Source organism: Genypterus blacodes, unplaced genomic scaffold (genome assembly GCF_046128005.1).
Source record: "Genypterus blacodes isolate CSIRO-AG114 ecotype Tasmania unplaced genomic scaffold, CSIRO-AGI_Gbla_v1 ptg000032l_1, whole genome shotgun sequence".
Classification (NCBI taxonomy): domain Eukaryota; kingdom Metazoa; phylum Chordata; class Actinopteri; order Ophidiiformes; family Ophidiidae; genus Genypterus; species Genypterus blacodes.
Window position 1 is genome coordinate 2,595,311 of NW_027466845.1, and position 22,993 is coordinate 2,618,303.

Genomic DNA, 22,993 nt, shown 5'->3' on the forward strand with positions numbered 1-22,993 from the left:
CCTGCTAATGTAACACCAAATTTGGAAATATTGAAAACAAATATTTGTTATTTGAATATACAATGAGGTATTAGTTGTGTTTTGTGGTTATGTGATAATCTTTTATGCATAATGAATGACTGTGGAGCGTTCAGGCTCGTCAGTGTTATCACTGATGTGTGACCTCTGCTGGCAGACTGCAGCAGCCATCTTGGCTAAACTACGATGGAAGCAGTCTCCATGGCAACTCCACGTCTCAGAATAAAACCCAGAGATGACTGTGTGCCCCCCCCCCCCACCCAGACACACACACACTCAAGCCCCACCCCCCCATCGGCCTGCAGCACAGCAGCCCCATGTAACAACACAGTTCCATCTTTTCATTCACCCTCACTTGAGGTTATGTTTACCTTTAATCTGCAGGGCGACCCCTCCTCCCCCCATCCCCCTCCTCCCCCCTGACACCACAGACATGATATGGCAACAACGGCTTTGTTCCTTTGAGCTGCATTGATTGGGACTCTTCACGGCGATCATGATTATGTGTTGCCATGCTTTATATTCTAATGAGGACATAAATGGAAACATGAGGCCATTTGATCCCACCCATGGAGCTGTGTCACCCTAGACTGGGACATCCTGGTGCTCTCACACTCCCACTTCCTCCTCTTCACCCACAACGTTTTATTTACAATAAGAAACATAAATGTAACATCTTCCTGAGGCTTATATTCAGCATATAAACTGTATATACATATATGTTATAGAGCAAATGGAGCAGCTTTGGAGGTCTGGTTCCATCTAAAGGTATATTCCTCTTCAGTTTACACAACAATAATTCTTTTCAGCCCAATAATTCAAATCCCAGTGGTAATGCGTGGCTTCCATTGTCCTATTATGGTATTTGGGCGGTATCTACAGATGCCAAACCCCTTTGCACCAGACAGCCCTTATCCCTCAGTCAGTTCCCGAGGAGGCACCGACCATTTTGCATATTCCCTGCCCCCCTCCATGTTGCTATTGGACTCCCAAACTCCTCCCACAGGCAATCTGGCCAATGCTGCATGCCAGGCCCGCCCCCTAATCTCCTCCTTTCCCCTTCTCCTCTTCCTCACTGTCCCTTCTTCTTCCAGACAGACCCTGCCCTTTCCTTTCTGTCGCCCCGCTCTCTGGATCCTGTTGTTGAGGAGTGGGACAGTGACAATGGGAAGCTTTTTCTCCGGCCTGCTATGCTGACACTCCACTCCCTCCTGCTGGGGAATTCATGTGAGTCCAGTCTGCAACCTTCCCTCTCTTTGTGTCGTCTTTTCTGCTCTCTCATTCTGCCCGTGTGTCATTTTCATGATTCATCAATAATCAAACAATAACTGGGGTGGGAGTGGATGAATTATTTATGACTCCATCCCATCCAGCATCTGTGTGTTGTTAAATCTGAGGGCATGCAGTTAGAAAGCAGGATGTCCTTTCTGTTGTGATAGGGTAGAATGTTTTGTTTATGAGCTGTAAATACCTCAAAATGAAATGATTTCATCCCAACTGTTGCACTAAACACTGTGCCATTCTGCATCTTTATTGCTTCCTCGTCCAGCCCACACACTTCTCCATTTTAGCTCCGAGGCGGCCCTGGCTGCCTGGCTGTGTAGCAGGTGGGCATCTTTGCTGCAGTCTGAGGGCTGGGCTCTGTAATCAAGCGTACGTGCTCTTTTGTTTAGAGGCTTAGTGATCTCTCGCCGGTCTTCTGATCCGGCTGTGTGAGGCGTGTGTGTGTTTGTGTGTGTGTGTGTGTGTGTGTGTGTGTGTGTGTGTGTGTGTGCTGCCGGCAGCCCTGTGAGCCACTTATGAATCAGCGTGTTGTTTGCTTATGTCACTGTGCGTCTCCATTGGTGCCACTGTACTGCAGCAACAAGCCCGGTGCATCATTGTCACACCTCCGACCCCGGATTGAGGGCAGATGGTTCAGTGGTGGCTTATTGATTAGCCATTTGTTCTACCAAAAAAGGCCTCATCTTTGTGGTAGAACAATCTCAGATGTCACAGGTCGGATTCAGGCCGGCTGACGGCGATGGGTTGAGTGGTTTTCCTCGCTTGCTGCCTCAGATGGGTCAGAGGGAGGTTACAGACGGTCCTGATGCCTGAGGACACATCGTCAGGCAGGTTTACATGTCTGAATGTGAAAGTAGTGAAACCCCTGAAGACCAGAGCCAGAGGGAGGGGAGTGAATGTGAGAGAGAGGCCTGGCAGCATGTGGGAGAGAAGAGAGGAGTGGCGCACACTGCCTGCTATTAACACAGTATTGTTGAATTGTTTAGGTGAGGAAGGGCAGGTAGAATAAGTCACTGTTTAACTCTGAGTGTGAACGGAAATGTGACGTCTGACGAAACTGCCAAGAACAGAAGAAAGATTGTAGTTTGAGAGTGATTGGATACAACCTCTGAATACAGATTTCATCAAAGTCTAGATGATGATGATGCAACCCGACTCTGCTTTACTATTGTGCGTGTGTGTGTGTGTGTGTGTGTGTGTGTGTGTGTGTGTGTTTGTGTGTGTGTGTGTGTGAGTCCGTTGTCTGCTAACAACATCAGAGCCCTTTCAGTCCTCACAAAAGAAATGATGTGTTGATGGAGATAAACAAGGCCGACGTGTGTGTATGTGTGTGTGTGTGTGTGTGTGTCACTGTAGCGTTCATGAGAAGCAAACGTGAAATTCACTCAGTCGTCTGCGTGCCTGCAGGAGAAGAAATATACTATAAATAGCCGTATAAACAGTCCCTTTATACAAATATTTGTAGAATTACGGCTCTCCTATTCCTGTGTTTGGGCTCAGACGAGCGTGGACAGAGACTTCTCCTACATTCATGTGATCCTGATGGCAGAGAAGCCTCACATTGGATGTTTAAAGGAGTTCAGCAGCACCTTAATGAGGCCTGTAGGAACATAGATGATGAGCTGTGCTGTGAAATCACAAAGCACAAGTCCAAAAAATCTATCCAGCTCATCCTTTTGTTTTTAAGACTTGCTGGGTCATCAAAAGCCGTCTCAACCTTTATTACTTGTCATGATGAAGTATGTGGGCTCCTCTAAGTCCCACTAAAGGTTTAACAGTGTAATAACGTTGAGTATGAGTACAGAGGAATAGTGCACGGATGAGAGATCTTCACCTCTCTGTAGGTTCATATTTTGGTGTAATAGTGTGAAGTCATCGTTCCCTCTGCTCTGTTGTAACTCTCATTCAGACCATAATGACTCTGACAGCAGTATTGATTACGTTATGTGCTGATTACACTCTTTGTCTCCTGGGTGATCAAAGACACTCATCCTGAGGCGTGGGAGCATTTTGACTTCCTGTCCCTTTGGTCATAATTAATCAGCATGTTAAGTACATAGATAAAAGAAACAACATTACATGGGGAATTGGAGGACGAGCTCATTTATTTCCTTAAACTCCAGGAGCCCCCAGCTTAAATGTCATCCTTATTTTTAGTAAACTATAATTACGACTTCCCGCAGCGTTGTGGATCACACTGAGGCACGTTACTGTACATACAGTGCAGCTGCAGCACTTGCAGTGAAGATAAATGTTGCAGCTCTTGTTTTAAAGTTTAGTGCTTTACACATTAAAGATGTTTCACCCTCCCAAGATTAATGAAGCTTGCAGGAGGTTGAGTCATCAAGTTATAACAAGAAATGGAATTTATCCTGTTAGAACACCGGGGACAAGAAAACAACAATTAATGCTTTATTCCAGTTACACACACACACACTTGTTAGGGTTTGATGTCATTGGAATGCATATTAAAACTTGTTTCAAAGTTGTGAGCACAGTGATGCAACATCCTGTCTTCACCTTTATGGACGAGCAAATCCCTTCATTAAACTGGCACCTTTAAATGTCACACACACACACACACACACACAGGAGTATTGAGCAGTATTGAGCAGTGTGGACGACTGAGTGTCTCTCTGGTGGACCAGGGTTGCGGGGGGGCGGCGGCCTGCGCTCACGCTCCGCTCGACCTTTATGAAATCTGCAGCGCATGTGGTGCCTGCAGACACGAGGATGCCGCATTGTGTTGAGTCGGCTTTGTGATAGTGGGCCTGCGGTGAGAGACACACTCACACACACACACTCACACACACACACACAGATGTCTCCCTGCCTCTCTTCTATTCTTTGCGTCACTGATTAAAAACACTGGCGAGCACTGTTACTGTACTGACATGATGCGGTCAGTCACCCTCGTCAGAGAAGCCACTGGGCTCTAATCCCTCTCATGTCCGCTGATTAAAGGAGAGAGAGGAAGAGAAGCACAGGAACTTAACACACTTTACAAAGAGAATCAATTTACTGGTGTGTGTTGTAAATGACAGTACTAGTACTTTACAGAAGAGCTCAGTCAGGACACAAAATACAAGGATCGTCTATTTCTACTTGGTATCCATTAAAAACGTACGACACACAGCGCCGGTTCAGTTCCAGCTCTTATACTGAGTCTATAAAGCAGAAAAGCTTTACATTTTATGACAGAATGTTTGGGATTCATTAAGTCCACTCTGACAGTGACCGATGCAGAGAGACAGACTCCTTCATTCGGTGCAGTGAAGCTTAAGCCGGGCTTGTTAGTCAGAGGAGAATTTCTCTGTTTGAAATTTCACGTGAATAATCAGCTGAGAGCCAGTGAGGCCTTGGCCACAGCTGCTAACACTGTTCAAAACACGCACACACACACACACACACACACACACACACACACACACACACACACACACACACACACACTAACAGTGATGAGATTATTGAGGATGGTTCTCAGGTTTTAGGTGGATTGTTTGGATTCTAATCACGTTTCCTGTTTGCTTGTTGATCAACCAGCTAATCAACCAGCAAAGTAAGAGTGAAGGAAAGAGTGAAGGCTCAGTGTTTACATCTGTTTTGTCCATTTCTGATAGTGAATTATACTTCAGACAGGCAGTGGAAACATAAACCCATCATCTATAATTAACCACAATCTTCCGAGCTTCAAGGCCCAAAGTTTCCTCCTCAGGTCATTCAGACTTTGATCTGCTGGGTGACCGCTGCAGTGACTCATCCAGGAGCTATGATCAGGGAGGAACAGGATCAGAAAAGTCCTGGGATAGAAGATATTTCATATTGAAGTGCTCCGTCACAGACAGCAGTTTGAATTGAACAGTTTTTGTTGACATTTATCCATGAAAAAGTGTGAAGACCTGCAGCTTTTCTCAATTCACGGAGGATATCAGTGATAAACTGCTCTATGATGATGTTTGGTTGTACACATTATAGGCCTAACTGAGATTGATTGAATTTTGCGATGACATCCTAATCTAGTTGACTGTGGGAGGAGGTCATATTTATCAGGGTGTTTCCACAGGATTCTTATGTAATGAGTCTGCATCAATAATTGAGAGTTGTGGGCGAGAGAGACGCAGCTCCTCCACTCGGTCTGACAGCTTTGGGTGATTTTTAAGTGGAGTGCTTCCTCATCTGCAAAGGCTGCCATTACTCCCTCTCTCTGTTAGTCACAGCGCCGGAAAAGGCTGTCTGTCCTTTTATGTCTTCCCACTACACAACAGCAGCAGGTAGGAGTGAAAGGGAGCAAGCTGAAAGTGAAGACACACAACTACTAAAAGAGAGAGAGAGAGAGAGAGAGAGAGAGAGAGAGAGAGAGAGAGAGAGGGAGAGAGAGAGAGAGAGAGGGAGGCTGTGTCTCCTCACAGATCAGATTAAGATGAGAAATCCAATTAAACTCTTCATTGTAACGTAAACTCACCTTAATCAAGCCTCTTTAAAGTCTTGCAGCGCTGGAAGTCTCTCTCTCTCTCTCTGTTATCCCAGGTCAAGGTTGTGTGTCTGTGCATGTGTGTGTGCACGTGAAGCTCTGATCTAACCCAGATTTAAGGTGACTTGGCTTGTGTGCGATGTGTCACCAGAGCCCTGGGCCACGCTGTAATCCAGCTGGTAGACGCAGCCTGACCCTGCAGGAGGACATTAAGCCACTTCACTTATGCATGAGGCCGGTGTGACAGCATACACATCCAGCATGAAGAAGCAAAAGCACAAAGTTGCACGGCAGCTGAACGGCATAATCAAGCTCATCTGCATGAAGAGCTGATTATGCACTTCCCCCATGATGAGGCCTTGAAGGGGATACTGAGTCATGGCTGCATGAATTATTACTATACTGCAGATTCACTTCTCCACTCTGCTCTCTACTCTTCTATTTAACTTATTTGTAATATTTCACCTCATGGATCACCTCTGCTTTCATGCAAGGATATCACAAATTGAATCTTATCCTGTTGTTCTGGGAGTGCGTAGACGTGCAGGCGTACATGGCGACACACAGCTGCTGCCAGAGAGCGACGGGGCTTTTAAAGAAAGACTGGAGTGGGAGGAACTGAGACTGCTGAGGGAATGGAGAGGGAGGCAGAGAGTGCTCGGAAGGGAGGAGGAGGTGTTTGAGGGTGTTTGGCTCCACCAGCTTCCTCATGATGTCACTGTTCAGCTGCTGCAACTCAGCGTCCATGTGAAGGGGAAGGCAGCAGAGGGGAGGAGGAGGGCGGCTTTATGAGGGTAAGACAAGGGGGAGGTAGAAGAAAAGGCCGTGACAGTTAGACAGGCACTGTGTGTGGACAGTGAAAGGGGGGTCTGCAGAGCTCCTTAGTCACCAGGCCTTGTAATCACTTTGCTGAGGGCAACAATGGAGCCTGCAAGCCTGAGAAAAATCCCCACTTACATGTCGTCGGAGTGGCTGATGCTGTGGGTGTATTTATATGAGAGAGAGGAGAAGACAATAGAAAGAAGGCAAGATACTGGAGAGCAAAAATGAGCCAGAGGGAGGGAGGGAGGGTAAGAGACGCAGGGTGGGTGAGCTGAGCTGAGCTGTGAGCTGTGAGCTGTGAGCTGTGAGCTGTGGCTGGAATGCCATTGTTAGAGCTCGCCGTTCTGTGCTGCAGAGAAGGACAGCTGCCTCTGAGGCCTGCTCGCTCACCAGAGAGACCGTAAATTTGAAACACCGGCTTCCTACGGGCAGACAGACACACAGGCACAGATAGACAGACATGCAGACAGACAGGTGGTGTTAAAACTCGGCCAGCTGGGAGTTAAGGGGAAGGAACTAGGAGGAATTTGGGGAGTGGCGTTTGAAGGCTTCCTCTTTTCTCTCCTTATTCTCGGAGAAGTGGGGCCTCGCTGTGTTTGTTCTGACAAAAACCGAGAGACGGGAGAGAGTGAAAGCTTTACTTCACCCTGCTGCTTGGCCATCTGCAGAGGAGAGCTCCAGCACAGCTTTGGACTGAGATGTTCTCCATGCAGCAGCAGCCTGGGAGAAGAATTTACAAAAGCTGAAGAGTAGGAATGATGAATGGAATGGAGGCTAAGTGGAGGGTGAAGCAGTGTGTGGTCATGTGGCTCTGGTGCATGAGGAGGTGATGGGTGAGTTAGCTTCGCTTGCCAAGGGAAATGTGTGTGTGTGTGTGTGTGTGTGTTTTCTCAGGGTTGATTAGATGCAGATCATGGTTTAATGCAATAATCAGCAATTATGTAACAGCAGTGAGTGTTTGTTTGCATGTTTATCCATGTTTCTGCACCAGTAAACTGAGACAAACACGCTGAACTGTTCCACGGTGGAGTATTTGCAAAACATCTCCAGGTTTCTGGAATGTTTAAAAATAACTGAGCAACATGTGACCTTACATGAAATGATTCATCATGGCTTCATAACATCATGAAGGAGCAGAATGTCTCTACACTGTCTGGTACTTTCCTGCATTTAGATTTGCAGCACCGTCACATTTGGGGGGGTTTGTGATGCATATTGCAGTTTGCTGGCCATCGCTGTTTCTCTTTCTGTGTGAAGAGGATTCTGGAAGCACGATGGAGCCTGGAGGCTGTTGGAGAGTGATACAGGACAGGAGCCAGTAAATATTCATGTTACCATAGAGAGAAATCAGCCCTAATGTTACAGTGAATACAGGTGAAAGTGGTTTATTTGTCATGTTAAAGCAGTGAATGGTGCTTGTGTACAATATGACAGATGTACACATAATCTGTGTTTGACCCACTGATACAGTTCCATGTAAGAGCATCGCCGCCGTCCACTGATGTTAGATGATAAAATGGAGGACAAAGTGTTTTAGAATAACGCCGGGAATCAAACACGATAAAACCGGTTTGTGCCGTCGGGTTTCTGGTGGTGTGTGATTAGTGACACACTCGTGATTGCTCCTGGGATTCATGTCTTTGTACTGTACGTTCATTCGTCTCCCTAAATGTTCACTTCTAGCACTATCTTCCTCTGTTTATGCTGGCAAAAAGAGAGAAACCTCTCCTTGTCCTGACCCAGTTTTGTAGAAGGCGGCAGAGACATGAGGGTTTACTTTAAAAGACGTTTTATGGTGCAATCTGGTTGTGCCCTTGTGCTGCAGACCTCTTGTCCTCCTTTCTTCCATCTCTCTGCACCCTATTATAAATGCACTGTGAATGTGTGGCGTCTCTCTTGACCTTTTCTTACTCCTTTCTCCCATCCTGTGTGCAGGTTAAGTGGTCCCCGAGCCTCCTTTGAATGTCTCTCATTATGGCCAAGCGTGAGACCGGCAGCACCAGTCCCGTGGTCAGGCAGATAGACAAGCAGTTCCTGGTCTGCAGCATCTGTCTGGACCGCTACCACAACCCGAAGGTCCTCCCCTGCCTGCACACCTTCTGCGAGAAGTAGGTTCTGGATAATACTGCAAAAGAGATGCAGATGTTTTAAGTTCAGTCTCTCTACAGCAAAGAGAAAGAAAGCAATACACAGATTTCAGGGGGTTAGAATACATAAGAAGGCATAATCCCATAATCTGTGTACACACAATAACCCTTAAATCGCTGACGTTAACTCTCTGGATTTTCCTTAATATGTAACATGAAATAACAAGGTGCTTAGAGAAACTAAATTAAGCTGTTAAAGCGTGTTCTTGATCTCACGGTGTCATTAAACATCTGGCTATGGAACATTAGGGACATAATTAGTCACGCAGGCTGTTTTACTAATGGTTCATGTGAATTATCCCCGAAGTTTGTTATGGTAAATGTTGAGCTTTCGCATCATTTAAGGGGCAAACTAAAGGGATTTTATTCAGGTTAATTCCTGTCATAGAAATGAGCAAACATGTCCACAGTCTCACAGCAGGATTCATTATCTTTGTTTTATTAAAATCATGTTGAATACATTTCAAAACGATGTGTAATGGCACAAACTCTCCCATGGTCTGAGCTCTGTAAGTGTGATGAGACGCACCGACCGCTGGAGCTCCGCCGCAGGAGAGCACAACGTTTGAAAAGGCACAGAGCTGTTGGCAGCCAGCACAGATTTCCACTGCTGTGCCGCTCACATGGCACACTTAAGTCCAGTTAAGATGGAGCTCACATCATCTCCAAACTCCAAATATGTGCTCATAAGACCAAAACTCAAACAATGTCAGTACATCACTGCAGTAAATTCTGTGACATTAACATCCTTGTCTGTTTGCTAGATGCTTACAGAACTACATCCCCCCTCAGTCTCTGACGCTGTCCTGCCCAGTGTGCCGACAGACGTCCATCTTACCAGAGAAGGGCGTGGCGGCCCTGCAGAACAACTTCTTCATCACCAACCTGATGGAGGTTCTGCAGCGAGACCCAGAGTGCACCAGACCCGAAGCCTGCAATGTGCTGGAGTCGGCCAGCGCCGCCACCGCCTGTCAGCCGCTCTCCTGCCCCAACCACGAGGGCAAGGTGGGTCTCAAACACACACACAGGTCACAGCAGCAGAGTGAACCACAGAACAGCTAATATGAAGCACTCAAAGTATTTCTCAAACTGTGCTTGTGTGGAGAAATGTGGTGTTCAGTTTGTTGCTCCACTGCGCCCTCTGCAGGTGATGGAGTTCTACTGCGAGTCATGTGAAACAGCCATGTGTCTGGAGTGCACAGAGGGGGAACACAGGGAGCACGTGACGGTTCCTCTGAGGGACGTGCTGGAGCAGCACAAGTCAGCTCTGAAGAACCAGCTGGACACGGTGCGCAATAGGTACGACCGGCACTTCGTTCATCCATGTGGCGAGTCTGGATCGGGAGTCTCCCAACATGTCGCTTGCTAGCTCGCTAAAGGTTCAAAGAATACATGCATTTGACAACACAACGTCACTTGGTAAACCTGTTTAAATTTCTACCAAATCAAGTTTACGGACATCCCGCCCCCTTCTGTTACAAAATGATTATATGCCAATCAGATGTCAAACAAATGACGCTGCTGTCCAGTGTGGTGACGTCAGTGACATCATTTAGGCGATGACACACTGATAATGTAAACTGCAAAAAACCTGAACATGACAAAAAGGTCCCCTGGTCTGGTTGTTCTTGTGTTCCCTCCTTCAAACAACCTCTTTGACTTTCGCTCTTCAGACTACCTCAACTGACGGCCGCCATCGACCTTGTCACTGAGATCTCCAAGCAGCTGACAGAGCGGAAGAATGATGCCGTGACCGAAATCAGTAACACTTTCGATGAGCTGGAGAAGGCCTTACACCAGCGCAAGAATGCTCTGATTACTGAGGTGGAGAACATCTGCAGCACCAAGCAGAAGGTCAGATCTCCATGGGATTGGTTTGCTTTTTGCTGGAGGGTTTGTGATGGGAGGGAGTGGAGTCTGAGTTTCTCCATGTGGTGAAGTAGAATGTCTGAACAGAATATAACTCTGGTCTTGACGTGTCTCTAGGTGCTTCAGGCTCAGTTGACCTCTTTGCGCCAAGGCAAGGAGAACATCCAAAGCAGCTGCAACTTCACAGAACAAGCCCTGAGCCACGGCAGTGCCACTGAGGTCCTGCTGGTCCAGAAGCAGATGGGGGAGCGGGTCAGCGCCCTGGCACGGCACACCTTCCCCGAGCAGCCCCACGAAAACGGACATCTGGAATGCCAGGTGGAGACGGACGGCCTGCGCCGCTCAATCCAGAACCTGGGAGTCCTGATCACAACGGGCACAGTGGGCCACACGAGCGTGGCCACGGGCGAGGGCCTGAGACACGCGCTGGTCGGCCAGCACACCACCGTCACGGTCACGACCAAGGACAAGGACGGAGAACTGGTGAAGACCGGTAACGCTCTCCTGAGGGCGGAGATTATCTCTGCGGACGGAGGGAGCATGGAGGCCGAGGTGGCGGACAACAAGAACGGCACCTACGAGGTCGGATATACGATTCGCTCGGAGGGAGAGTTCACCTTCTCCTTGCTGCTGTACGAGCAGCCGGTGCGCGGGAGCCCCTTCCGTTTGCGCGCCGTCAAGCCGTCTGACGTCTTGCAGTCGCCAGATGACGTGAAGAGGAGAGTGAAGTCTCCCAGCGGGGGAGGGGGACACGTACGGCAGAAGGCTGTGCGCAGGCCCTCCAGCATGTACAGCACCACCAAGAAGAAGGAGAATCCCATAGAGGACGAGCTCATCTACAGAGTGGGTGAGTGCACCAATGATCAATCAGCCCGTTACCTGAGGGGAGCCGTCGCTATCGATTATTACTTACGCTCAGCAACAAACAAGATCCCTGAAAAGTGAAAAGTGTAACTGTGTCATGATATCCTGTGGATGCAGGAACACGTGGTCGAGATAAAGGCGAGTTCACCAACCTGCAGGGCATCTCCACCTCCAGCAACGGACGAATCGTGGTTGCCGACAGCAACAACCAATGCATACAGGTCCGTGTTCATCGATGCATCAGGGTTAAACCCCCGTCACGAACATTTCTCTGATTGTTGGGCTTTAGTGCGATCAAGCGTTTGTCTTCTTCCTCAGGTATTTTCAAATGACGGCCAGTTTAAGATGAGATTTGGAGTCAGAGGTCGTTCACCAGGGCAGCTGCAGCGCCCCACAGGGGTCACGGTCGACATGAACGGTGACATCATCGTGGCCGACTACGATAACAGATGGATCAGCATCTTTTCCTCGGATGGAAAGTTCAAGGTAGTTGGACTCTGCCTTGTTTTTTGGGAGGTTTCAGGCTTTCCGTTTATTTGACAAAGTAAAGGAGGGCAAAGAGCAGGGGAAGAGGGAAGGACACAGGAAGGAAGGAAGGAATAAAAGAATGTAGGGAATTAGAAAACAAAGGAAGGAACTAAGACAGAGAGGAGTGTAAGTAACAAAGAGGGAAAAGGGAAAGAACAGGGAAGAAATAGGGCTTAAAGAATTTAGTAGTAGTAGTTAGTAACTTCTCACTTCTGGCTGCTGCAGAGTAAAATCGGAGCGGGTCGTCTGATGGGACCCAAGGGTGTCGCCGTGGATAAGAACGGACACATCATCACCGTGGACAACAAAGCCTGCTGCGTCTTCATCTTCCAGTCTAATGGGAAGCTGGTGACCAAATTCGGGGCCAGAGGGACGTCTGACCGCCACTTTGCAGGTAGAACCACCGCATGATGTTTCAGACCCACGCTGCCTGTGGGGATCTGATCTGATCCTCTCCCAGGAAGTGTCAGGGCATGAGATCGGGCCAGATTTACACACCTTATGTCCCATTACTAACAGGAATGTCTTAGAGCAGCATGTCGCTTACACACTTTGATTTACTCTCTGTTACACTTAGAGTTCATGCATGTGACAGATTATTGTGATTTAATGGAAGTGACGACACGATTGAAGTATGTATTGAGTCCTTATTGTTGCATTGATCTGCTTAAGCCTTTGAAACATGCATCTGATGCATGGACACGACACCCCGACGCCTTCTGTCCTCTCCTTTAAGCGCTTCAGTTGAATCCTCCTCCATTCTCTCAGTTTCATTTCTCACCTGGACCTTTTTCTTTCCCTTTTTTAGAAAAAAGCGGTGCAAACATTGCACTGGATCAAAAGCTTAGTAAATCTGGCCCTGTGTTCAGTAAGTAAAATGAATCCTGACAAAGTGTTGTTGCTCTCTCTCCATGTTGACCGTCTCGTCTCGTCCCGTGTCTTGTCCCGTCCTCAGCTCCTGGTCTCTCTCTCTTTCCTGGTCTCTCTCTCTGTCTCTCTCTCTCTGTCTGTGACCCGCGTTTGTCTCGCATTCAAAGTCCATAAATAGAATGGAACTTCCTCTTGAATGTTGCAAAGCTGTGATGACTCATCTTCTGCCTTTTCTCTCCCCTCTGCTGCCTCCAGGTCCTCACTTTGTGGCCGTCAACAACAAAAACGAAATAGTGGTAACAGACTTCCACAACCATTCAGTCAAGGTGCGGCTCTGTCTATACGTCTAGGCAAACCTGTTAGAGACACAGACCTTAAGGTTGGGTCTTGTGCCGGAGCAGATGTGATGTTGAACTTACATTTCCTGCTGCAGGTGTACAATGCAGACGGGGAGTTCCTGTTTAAGTTCGGCTCCCACGGAGAGGGAAATGGCCAGTTCAATGCTCCAACTGGGGTGGCTGTGGACGCCAATGGAAACATCATCGTTGCTGATTGGGGCAACAGTCGGATACAGGTATGCCGGAGAGAGATGTGCAGAATACAAAGTCATCAATCAGAATGTTTACGTGCAAGTGAGACCTCAAGACGAGTCAACCTGTCCGTGTACTGCATAGTTTCACTCTGTATCCAAGGGAAAGTCAATCTTGGGCAACTGGACTTGCTGGTAAAGGCTTGAAGACGTTCTGAAAGACTTCTTCAGTTCTAGAGAACTGTTGCCTAAGATGTACTTTACCTTGTATTCACCGACATCTCACTATTTATCTTTGCTGGGATCTTTGTCTGACCTACAATTGGGGAACAAGTGCAGAGAGTTCCCATCACTTATCCATCTTGTCCCTTTCGTGCATCACCATCCAGGTTTTCGACAGCTCAGGGTCCTTCCTGTCTTACATCAACACAACGGCGGACCCCCTGTACGGCCCCCAGGGTCTGGCCCTCACGTCTGACGGCCACGTGGCGGTGGCAGACTCTGGGAACCACTGCTTCAAGGTCTACCGCTACCTGCAGTAGAGAGCGGACGGCCCCGGGCACTGACCACAACACAACCAATGTATTCCACAGGGTGCAATGACTTTTCCAACGCAGCCGTTTGACATGCACATCATGTGATCCCGTCTGATCCCTGCACCCTGGTGTGATGTGCACTGAAGGCTGTTTTTAAAAATTTGGGTGATGTAGCGTCCTCCGGGGGCAAGTAAACGGACACCAAGCTCTGGATTGGATTTAATGTTTTTAACGGTATTCTAAAACCACGCTTTCCGTGAGTGGACGATTGAAGTATATAACGAGCCATAACTTGTCCAAATGCATGAAGTTTTCCTTTATCTTATCGCCTAGGCAGCAACACGGTGTAACCATTGGTTGCTTTTATCATGAACTAGTTAGTGCTTACAGTGAAATGAAACAGCTCCGCTTATCCAGCAATGAAATGTAAAAATTTCCTATGAAAACCGACATCTAACATGAAAAACGTCACCACCATCTGTGCATTGATTTGCTGTATGTATTGTATATGCATAAATGTATATTGTGTATATTAGAACACTCCATATGTGCGTGCTATGATTTCAGCCGGTTGGCTTCTCAGACAGCAGCAGTCAAGGATTCCAGGATTTTAATTGTGTGTGAGTGGGTGTGAGCGTGTGTGTGTGAGCGTGTGTGACAGCTGTTAATAAGTGTGCTTTTCAAACATACTCTCCAGCACACGCTTAAAGAGAATCGTGTCATATTTATTGCTAATGTAAGCAGCACAATAATCCTTTTTTTTGTTACTATCTGTTGTTTTAAAGGAGAAAACATTGAAAATGATAAAAAAAAAAAAGGAATTGCTAATTTATTTTATTTTATACACCAGCTCAGCATGTACAAATTATTTTTCTAATTGATGTGTCTTTCTTTTCCTCTTTGGAGCCTTATTCTTTATCCCTCAAAGGGAAATAAAGCAGAATTCAGTTTCCCTCACATAGAAAACTTCATTCTAATTCTTGGAAGAAAAAAGATATTTATCACCACACAGATTGTTGGTCTGAGCTTTCACACTGACAGAAGCTTTATTTCACTCAAGTGCTACAAATTCCAAACAAGAAAACATTCACATATCTCAGGAAATCCATCCAAATGACACATTAGCAGTTACAGATCATGTTTTTGGTGCCATCTTCTCAGATTTGTTACACACTTGTAAAAAATTGCGCATATTAGTCCGGATCCGACATCAAAGGAACGAATGGAAACTGAATTCTGTTTTCTTCTTTATATTGTCTTTTGTTGGGCTTCTACTTAGGATGCTGATGACTTTATTAGATGATGATTTATTAGATGACATTCGCCAGCAAACAGAATTGAGATAATTGAGTCCATTTGCTTTAGAATGCAGTTTGTAAATCATCTAACGAAAACGCTGTTAGATCAGAGTTCCTGCCTGCACTGTCTACTCAAAGCCATGGCTCCCAATTTAAAGAATAATCTGGATCAGCAGGGCCAATAGTTGCTCTCGCACCCCCTAGTGTTCATACTGTGTATTACCATAGACACGGCAGAGGGACGGCCAGGTGCACAAAGGAGGCAGCTTCCTGATGTCATCACCCCACGTCACCTGAACCCTCCAGCATCCAATCTGGAGATGCTGTCGTGCCAAGCAGTTAGATATCAACACATCAGCGTGTGTGTCACCCAAACAAACCCGACACAGGAAGCTGCCTGCGTTCTTATGCACCTGATCGTGTTGTTTGAGTTGTTGCCAAATGGGAACTGAGATCTTTCACAGAGTCGCAGTCTCGCCTTTTAGAGAAGCACCGTTACTCTCTGTTTGTGTCGCACCAATACAAGCAATTCTGTTCCCTCTATAAATATGCACTGGTAATAAAAGCACATGGTTTCCGGAGATGCGACTGTTTCATTCCACACCCTTTACTTCTCCTGCACGCAAACACATTTCACAGTCCAGACATCAGCGGTCAAAGAGTTTATCGATAGGAGAGGAAAGTCAATTGGTCCGGGTCAAAGGTCAGATCCATAAACATTTTTGTCTCTGAAATTTCACAATTTGCTCTGGATCCAGGTCATTTTGAAAACATGTTTGGTATGATTAAACAAAGCTATTCACTCCTATTAGTATTCTACTTATTTCTGTCTCTTTAGGCCTTTTATTAGGCCTGTTCAGCCTTGGCAGATGTATGGACTCTATTGAGTGATGTCCTAGTTTAAGTGTGTTTTGATGCGTTTGTAGCAGGTTCTGCTGTGCCACAAACACACAGAATGAGTGTTTACAGACACTCGTGTAAGAGAAGAAGAATGTGTCCAGGTTGAAAGTCTTTTATTTATAAAATTATTTATTTGCAGACCACCTTGTGCTTCTGGTCTATGTTACAAATAATTACAGCACATACAGTTTGCGTTTTTTGAACAATAACCATTCCCAAGCATCCAAATGATATATTTATAAGTAATACATATGTATATACAAACATACATGTGCATCAAAAAACATTAGGATGGACTAAAAGAGCCACAGTACGCTGAGCAAAAGCCAACAAAGTGAGAAAGCTCGGCACTCAAATCATAACTGGGGTAAACATGAAGGTATGATATCACAGGTTGCATAGAATTATTTTGCTTCAAATGAAAATTGCAAATAAAGTTGACATTTAATAAAAGCGTGGATGTGTATCAAAAAGGTTTAATATGAGGTAATCAGATTCATCAGATCAGATCTGGAGAGAACACTGTTATACACAGGGAGCTGAAGGGTTGATTCAGTGCGAATCTGACACAGAAACAGTCAAGGAGACGACAGTATGGAGGCACTAAATCACTGAAAATAAATAAATAAAACGAGTGAATTATGTGACATTGTCAGACGTTACAGACGATTGTTATGGGCAAAAGCTTTCATTCCCTTTAACTGATGTTTGATGAGCTCGTTCTGCCGTATTAACAGGTTTCACTAAGTTATGGAGAAACTCTGGAGCAGCTCTGGATGCTCCACTGTACACTGCCTACCAGCTGTGGAGTCCAAACCAGATCAAACATGTCCAAACGTCACTTCTCTTACATGATTTCAGAGCTATTTGTTCATTATTAGGAGCGTTTATCAATAACAAATAGCCACGACTGATAAATACTGCATCTTATGGGTTATACTGCAAAAAATACATCAAAGTGGTGGAAACACAGTAGAGTCACGATTCGGTTCAAATCAGTATTTAGACATATTTTTTACAATTTCAAACAATCATACAAAATACAAAAAAGAAACGCATGCAAAAGGAACCCAAACAAAACCATGAGCACGGATGAAACAATGTGAAAAAATACAGTTCATTAAAAAAATGGATGTGGAGGCGATCACGCGTTAAAACGTTAACATCCTGTGATTTCATAGGCACGCGTTGAATCTATGGACGAATCAGTTCTCTACACACACACGCACGCACACACACACACACACACACACACACACACACACGCATGGGGGTTTTTCCCAGTGTAAGCGAGCTAGGAGCAGTGTCTCACCACGGCAACAGACAAACAAACCAACAAACAAACACGAAACGACTTCTCTTTGACCTTTGACCTCCTCCGTATAAACACCAAAACGCCACGACGAGGAACGGAGGAATCTTCTGTAGCACCTTTGGGAAAAGTAACGAAACGTAACACCCATTTTTGGATCGAGTGGCATAAAAACAAAAAAGCGAATGAGAACGTGGAGCGCTGACAGACGGACGGAGGCGTGCCTTTGATCAGCGGGCGGGAACGCAGTCAGACTCCTGCTCCGTGTGCGGATGTCTCCCCCTGCAGGCGGAAAGCGATGCTGCATTTCAAGTAGATTCTGAAAAGAACAAAAGCTCTTTGTGTGTTTGTGTTGCTTCTCCCTCCCTCCCCCCCTCATCTCGTCCATGTGTTTATGTTTAAGTAAATACGAGGCACTTTCAAAACAAAAAACAGGAAGTGAATCATCTCGCTGCCCCTCAGTCCGTCCTCCCTCCCTCCCGCCCGCCCTCACACCTCCGAGCTGTCACCGCCGCCGCCGAGGCCAGGCGTCACCATGGGCTCGGTGCTGCTCGACCCCCTCGGCGTCTCCTTCTTCTCCTGCTTGGACCGCGCCAACAGGATGGCCGCCACGACGACCAGCACGGTGAGCAGCAGCCCGACGATGACGCCGATGATCAACACCAGTTTGTCGTCCTCGCCGTCGTCCTTGCGGTTGAGCTCTCGTGGCACGACCCCTCTGGTGAACACCTCCCTCTCCGGGCTGGTCCTCCTCTGGCTGCTGCGGTCCAGAGCGATGTGCAGGATGTTGGTGCCTCGGTTGTTGCCCGCTCCGATCTCTTCCACCGCTTCCGGTACCTCGTTAGCCGACCTCCTCCAGCGATGCTGACCCTCTGGGGCCGAGGCCACGTGGTGACTCAGCGTGTGGTACTCCAGGCTTCTCTTCCCGATGCCGCGGTTGGCGTTGTCCCTTGAACGCACCGTGTAGATGGTGTGGATGTACCATTCCCTCCCCGTAGACACCTGGACACACAGGGACAGCTGTGTTAGCTAATATCTCCAAAATAATGTCTGTGTGTTATTGTAATGGTACGGCCCTCTGCAGAGCATCTGCTGCGCCTGCTGAGCCCAGAATTGCTGTCATAAAGGGAAAAATCCACCAGTAAACACTTAAAACTGCCAGAAATGCGGCTATTGGCGGTATAGCTTCTATTATGAGCCCATTTTATTGTTTGATGAGGCGCTTTCTTCACCAGTGAGCCCCTCTGGTATCACTCACCCGTCGGCTCAACCTTTAAATGAAACTACAGTACTGAGACATTCACAGGGAAGTTTTACACACTGTGTTTCAGATATAAATAAAGGTTAACGATGCTACTTTGGCCAAACTCAAACATCTAAAACGGCTTTGTTTGACCCTTGGACATTCTGACAGCTCTTCTTCTTCTTCTACTCACATTAGGGAGACGCCCACAACTTGAATTAATTATTTTTTTAGGTTTGTTGAAGAGAAGTTTCAGCTTCAGCAGCAAACACAAAGGGTTTCTAACGTCACGTTGCATGACTCATATGTTCTCATCCTGCCACTGTTTCCACTCTCTGCTCTCTGCTGGGCAGGATGCAACAAGTTCACGCCTGTTTCCTGGGAGTTTAGGAGGTCGAGTCGGGCACGGGTCGATACATAACCATCACAAATCCCAACGCCTCAGCAAAAACATTCTGGAATGCTTTTAGCTTCACAGATTTAGAATTCTATGACCTGCTTTTCTGTCAGAGTGAATGTCGGCATGTGTGTGTCTGTGTGTGTGTGTGAGTGTGTTTGCTGTACGGAACCTGGAAGAGAGCCGAGGAATCCATCCTGAATCCGTCTGACCCAGGTTGTCTCACCAGAGCCAAAGCTCCAGAATCATCTACTGCCAGGAAGGCTTTGAAGGCCACACTGCCGAAGGACTGGGCCTGAGTCTCAGGCTGGGCTTTGTCCTGCGGGGAGAAGAAGAAGGAGCAGTCAGAAACATGCAGCCTAGAATAAAGAAAACAGTAGACAAGTAAACGTAATGTGGAGGTGAAAGCTGTGAACTTACAATGATCTTGAATCTGTAAAGTAAAGACGGAGCGTCGGCCAGGCAGCCAAACTCAAAGTTAGCCGGGTTGTATTTGGGGACGTATCCATCGGCGCCGGTGCACAGGAACACCTTCTCTATGTTGCAGATAAAGGCGTCGCCCAGGTTCTGCACAGGATCCACCATCACGCGGCCGTAGATGGCGTCGCCTGAGGAGAAGAGAAATCGATTCATCACGAGAGGGAGAACATTAAATGCAGCCGGCAGCTCAAACTTCCCCCCCACTGTCCCTTTGACGGGCCAGTTGGAAGGCTTTTCACAGATCCTGCGACATGAAATGAAAGCCGGGGGAGGCCGTCTCGTTATTAGCTCGCCGAGGACACGGCGTTCAGGACACGGCGTTCAGGACACGGCGGCCAAGTCGCTGGTTTTCAAAGCAGCTCAGTCAATCGAAAAAAAGACGGCGAGAACTCCAGGGAGCCTCGATACTTTCACTTAACGGCCGAGTGAATTCACAGCCCCCCATTCCCTCCACTTTACTCTTTAACACCTTCTTTGAGCTTTCATTTCTTTTCTGATGAGGTGATTCTGAGTGTCTCACCCTCCGAGAAGGCCGTGTCGCTCTCCTCTCCGAAGCCCATGGAGCCGTCTGAGAGCCAGAGCGTCCGCTTAGAGAGCAGCAGCATCTGCGTGTTCAGGCTGAACTCGGCCGCTACTGGGTCGCTCACCTGGACACACACACACACACACACACACACACACACACACACACACACACACAACCAGTTAACTTTGGGGTTTTAACCATTTTGATAAGCAGTTACAACCCATCTCTCAAGTTACTCATTAATAAATCAAATCAATAAGTCATAAAAATGAGTGTTTGAGGGAATTCAGTTGGGAGCTGCAGGCGGAGCTGAATTTGCAGCTAAATGGCTTAATAATGGAATGCAGCCCCTCATGAGGAGTTTTACGGCTTATTGGCTGGAGAGAAGCAAAAGATTTTAATCTAATAGAGGGAAGGTGGAATAAAAAGCTTTGGTTGCAAAGGAGCCATGAAGGAAAGAGGAGAAGAGACGGACCGGTTTAATTATATCACAGCTTCATTTCTTATCTAATGTTGCTTCCACTCCATTTCCACACGAGTATTTATTGTATTTCCTGGTCCGGATGATGTCACCTGTTGAAAGCGGATGTCCAGGTCGAAGGTGAGAGGCTCTCTGGGGTTGCAGACGGGGGGGATGGTGTACTCCAGGCCGGGCGGAGACGTGCAGGGCAGCAGCTTCACTGTATAGGTGCCCGAGTAGTCACGGACCTGAGGGCAGAACACAACGCCCGCTGAGATCCGGACAGAACCAAACTAAAACAATCAAACCGCTCTTCTATTTTCAAGAACAAACTGTTTATTTACTGCAAAGTCGGAGGTGAAGGTCCACTGCTGGATGGGCTGGTTGTAGGTGGGCTCGCTCCTCACCAGACTGAGGTTAAAGGTCAGACCAGGGTGATCGGCACACATGACCATGGAGGAGAGGAGGGAAGCTGAAGCCAAATCACATTAAGAATTCAGTTATTTTCACTTAAATTCAATTCACAGTGTCCCCCAAACAATTATCTTATATTTATCACAAAAAAATGCTTTGAAACAATATATATTATATCGCCACGGTAACATACCAGCGTGTGAAAAGACAAAAAGTCCTCTGAATCGAGCCTCGGTGCGGAAGTTGACAACCAGACGGCCGTGCGCGTTTATACGCATGCTGGTCGGGTACAGAGCACCTGCCAACACACAGTTTTATAATAATTAATTCAGAATACATCATTTTGGCAGATGTCACCACGATTTGTGAGCTTTTTCTATTTGCCATCTGCTCCACTCTTCCAGTCTTGCCTTGCAGCTCAGCCTCTGGCGGGCTGCCTATGCCGTCCCGCCACAAGATGGCAGTGTCGTACACGAATGTGAGTCTCAGCTCCGACTGCAGGTCAAAGTGCTGCCATCCGCCTGCACCCACGGGCGAGTGGAAGACGTAGGACACATGGAGCGGGACGCGCAGGGTGACATAGGACTGCACCAGATTCAACACCTGAAGAAGAATCAGAGCAGAAGGTTGATTTGTTTTGTTTGCTTCAGCCTTGTTAATAGAGATAGTAATCATGAATTAAGCTGCATAAATTGTAACACTGTAAACACAAGAACTGTCTCAGTATTCATCAAAGACAAACATTGACATTCACAGCTGTCACGCGAAGAGAAACAGATCCCTGCGGTGAAAGTGCTCACAGGCATCTGCTCTCTCCTCTGACCTGTGAGATGTACCTGCCTGCACCGGCTCCACCTTCGTGTGGAGACGTGCCCGGACGCCTCTGGGTGCACTGAGCTCAGCCAAACCATTTGCACGTTTTGAAGACTGGCCTTCACACACACACAAGCACACTCACACACACACACACACACAAACACACACAAACACACACACAACGTGCCGTGGCCTTGATAGATTCCTTCAGTCCTGTTAAGTCGGGCACAAAGCTCTTTGGTTGTGACATGACGTCGGCCTCGGGCACTTAGCTGCTGTCTCTCTGTCCGCTTAAAAACGCAACCGGGGTCACAGGGCCCCCACTAACAAACGTACACCTTCCTTTTTTTGCTCTTCCACAGTAACCGCACCAACAATATCTACATACAGAAGAGTACAGATGCTGATTGTATGCCAATGTCACCTTTGATTAAAAAAGAAACTCGTGAGATCAGCATTTTATTGACGACTCATGTGTGTGTTCCTCAGGATGCAGAGGCCATGTAAGAAGCATAGAGCATCAAAATCCTTTATCCTGCTCGTAACTTGTCATAATGCTTTGCATAAGTTGATTATCTCTGATCAATGTGAGGGCTAATCAATAAAGAAAGAGCTGCGGCCTGTCTTGCTCACCGTTTATTGCAAAGCGCCTGCGTTATCAAGTTCTGACCTGCAGGTATTAACTGTTGGCTGAGCTAAATTAACGTTTATTTTGCCGGAGCAGCCTACTTTCTTGTCGAGGCACGTTTATTAGCTCCGCATTAACATTTGCATCGCACGGCCGAAGGCAACGCAGCTCCAGCAGCTCGTGGAGAGATTTCTCTTATCGCCAGAGCAACGTCTCTCTTTTTAAACAAACCTCGACACTATACACAATGCAAAACTTCCATTCTAATAACAAAACACACTCTACGCTTTCATTTACAGCCGCAGACTAAATATATTTGCGAGCACTGCTGAGTCTAATTAATAAACGTCAGCAGCAGCAAAAGCAGCGGCAGCGGCGCGGCGGAGCTTCTTTCAGGATGATGCGCCCTGTGCACTCTCCCACTCTCTCCTATATCAACACCAGCTTAATTAACTGCAAGTCAACTATGAGGAGGTTTCCAAGGTGAATACAAATATTGGAGGCTATGAAGGGACGCAGACCTCTTCCTCCTTCATACACACACACACACTCACACACACACTTACAACGGCTGTTAA

The 22,993-nt window shown here is 47.0% G+C and overlaps 2 protein-coding genes across 4 annotated transcripts in view; one reads left to right on the plus strand and one right to left on the minus strand.

Moving 5' to 3' along the window:
* Positions 1 to 1,117: 1,117 nt before the first annotated feature.
* Positions 1,118 to 16,047, plus strand: LOC142995416 (tripartite motif-containing protein 3-like). Of its 3 annotated transcripts, none has more exons than XM_076146459.1 (13): positions 1,118 to 1,245; positions 8,534 to 8,706; positions 9,510 to 9,750; positions 9,893 to 10,044; positions 10,419 to 10,599; positions 10,732 to 11,461; positions 11,596 to 11,699; positions 11,797 to 11,964; positions 12,232 to 12,400; positions 12,815 to 12,874; positions 13,132 to 13,202; positions 13,310 to 13,450; positions 13,795 to 16,047. In XM_076146459.1, exons 2-13 carry the CDS (start codon positions 8,561 to 8,563, stop codon positions 13,945 to 13,947), a joined length of 2,316 nt encoding a protein of 771 aa, XP_076002574.1. In that variant the 5' UTR covers positions 1,118 to 1,245; positions 8,534 to 8,560; the 3' UTR covers positions 13,948 to 16,047. The 3 variants fall into 3 exon arrangements, with proteins under 3 accessions (XP_076002574.1, XP_076002577.1, XP_076002576.1); XM_076146461.1 differs by lacking the exon at positions 1,118 to 1,245 and adding an exon at positions 7,155 to 7,431; XM_076146462.1 differs by lacking the exon at positions 12,815 to 12,874.
* Positions 16,048 to 17,940: 1,893 nt separating this feature from the next.
* Positions 17,941 to 22,993, minus strand: part of frem2b (FRAS1 related extracellular matrix 2b) — a 51,209-nt gene continuing 46,156 nt past the window's right edge. Inside the window, exons 17-24 of the mRNA XM_076145900.1 lie at positions 21,382 to 21,574; positions 21,165 to 21,269; positions 20,902 to 21,029; positions 20,671 to 20,805; positions 20,092 to 20,218; positions 19,512 to 19,699; positions 19,264 to 19,410; positions 17,941 to 18,453 (exon numbers count right to left, since the gene is read on the minus strand). Coding sequence (XP_076002015.1) covers positions 17,941 to 18,453; positions 19,264 to 19,410; positions 19,512 to 19,699; positions 20,092 to 20,218; positions 20,671 to 20,805; positions 20,902 to 21,029; positions 21,165 to 21,269; positions 21,382 to 21,574 — 1,536 coding nt within the window. The remainder of the gene's footprint in view (positions 18,454 to 19,263; positions 19,411 to 19,511; positions 19,700 to 20,091; positions 20,219 to 20,670; positions 20,806 to 20,901; positions 21,030 to 21,164; positions 21,270 to 21,381; positions 21,575 to 22,993) is intronic.

Bases quoted from the DNA above. Each gene is read 5' to 3' on its own strand.
- LOC142995416 (XM_076146459.1), top strand. From the start codon at position 8,561: ATGTCTCTCATTATGGCCAAGCGTGAGACCGGCAGCACCAGTCCCGTG. The intron at 11,700-11,796 runs GTCCGTGTTCAT...CTTCTTCCTCAG, and splicing joins GCAACAACCAATGCATACAG to GTATTTTCAAATGACGGCCA. The intron at 13,451-13,794 runs GTATGCCGGAGA...ATCACCATCCAG, and splicing joins GGGGCAACAGTCGGATACAG to GTTTTCGACAGCTCAGGGTC.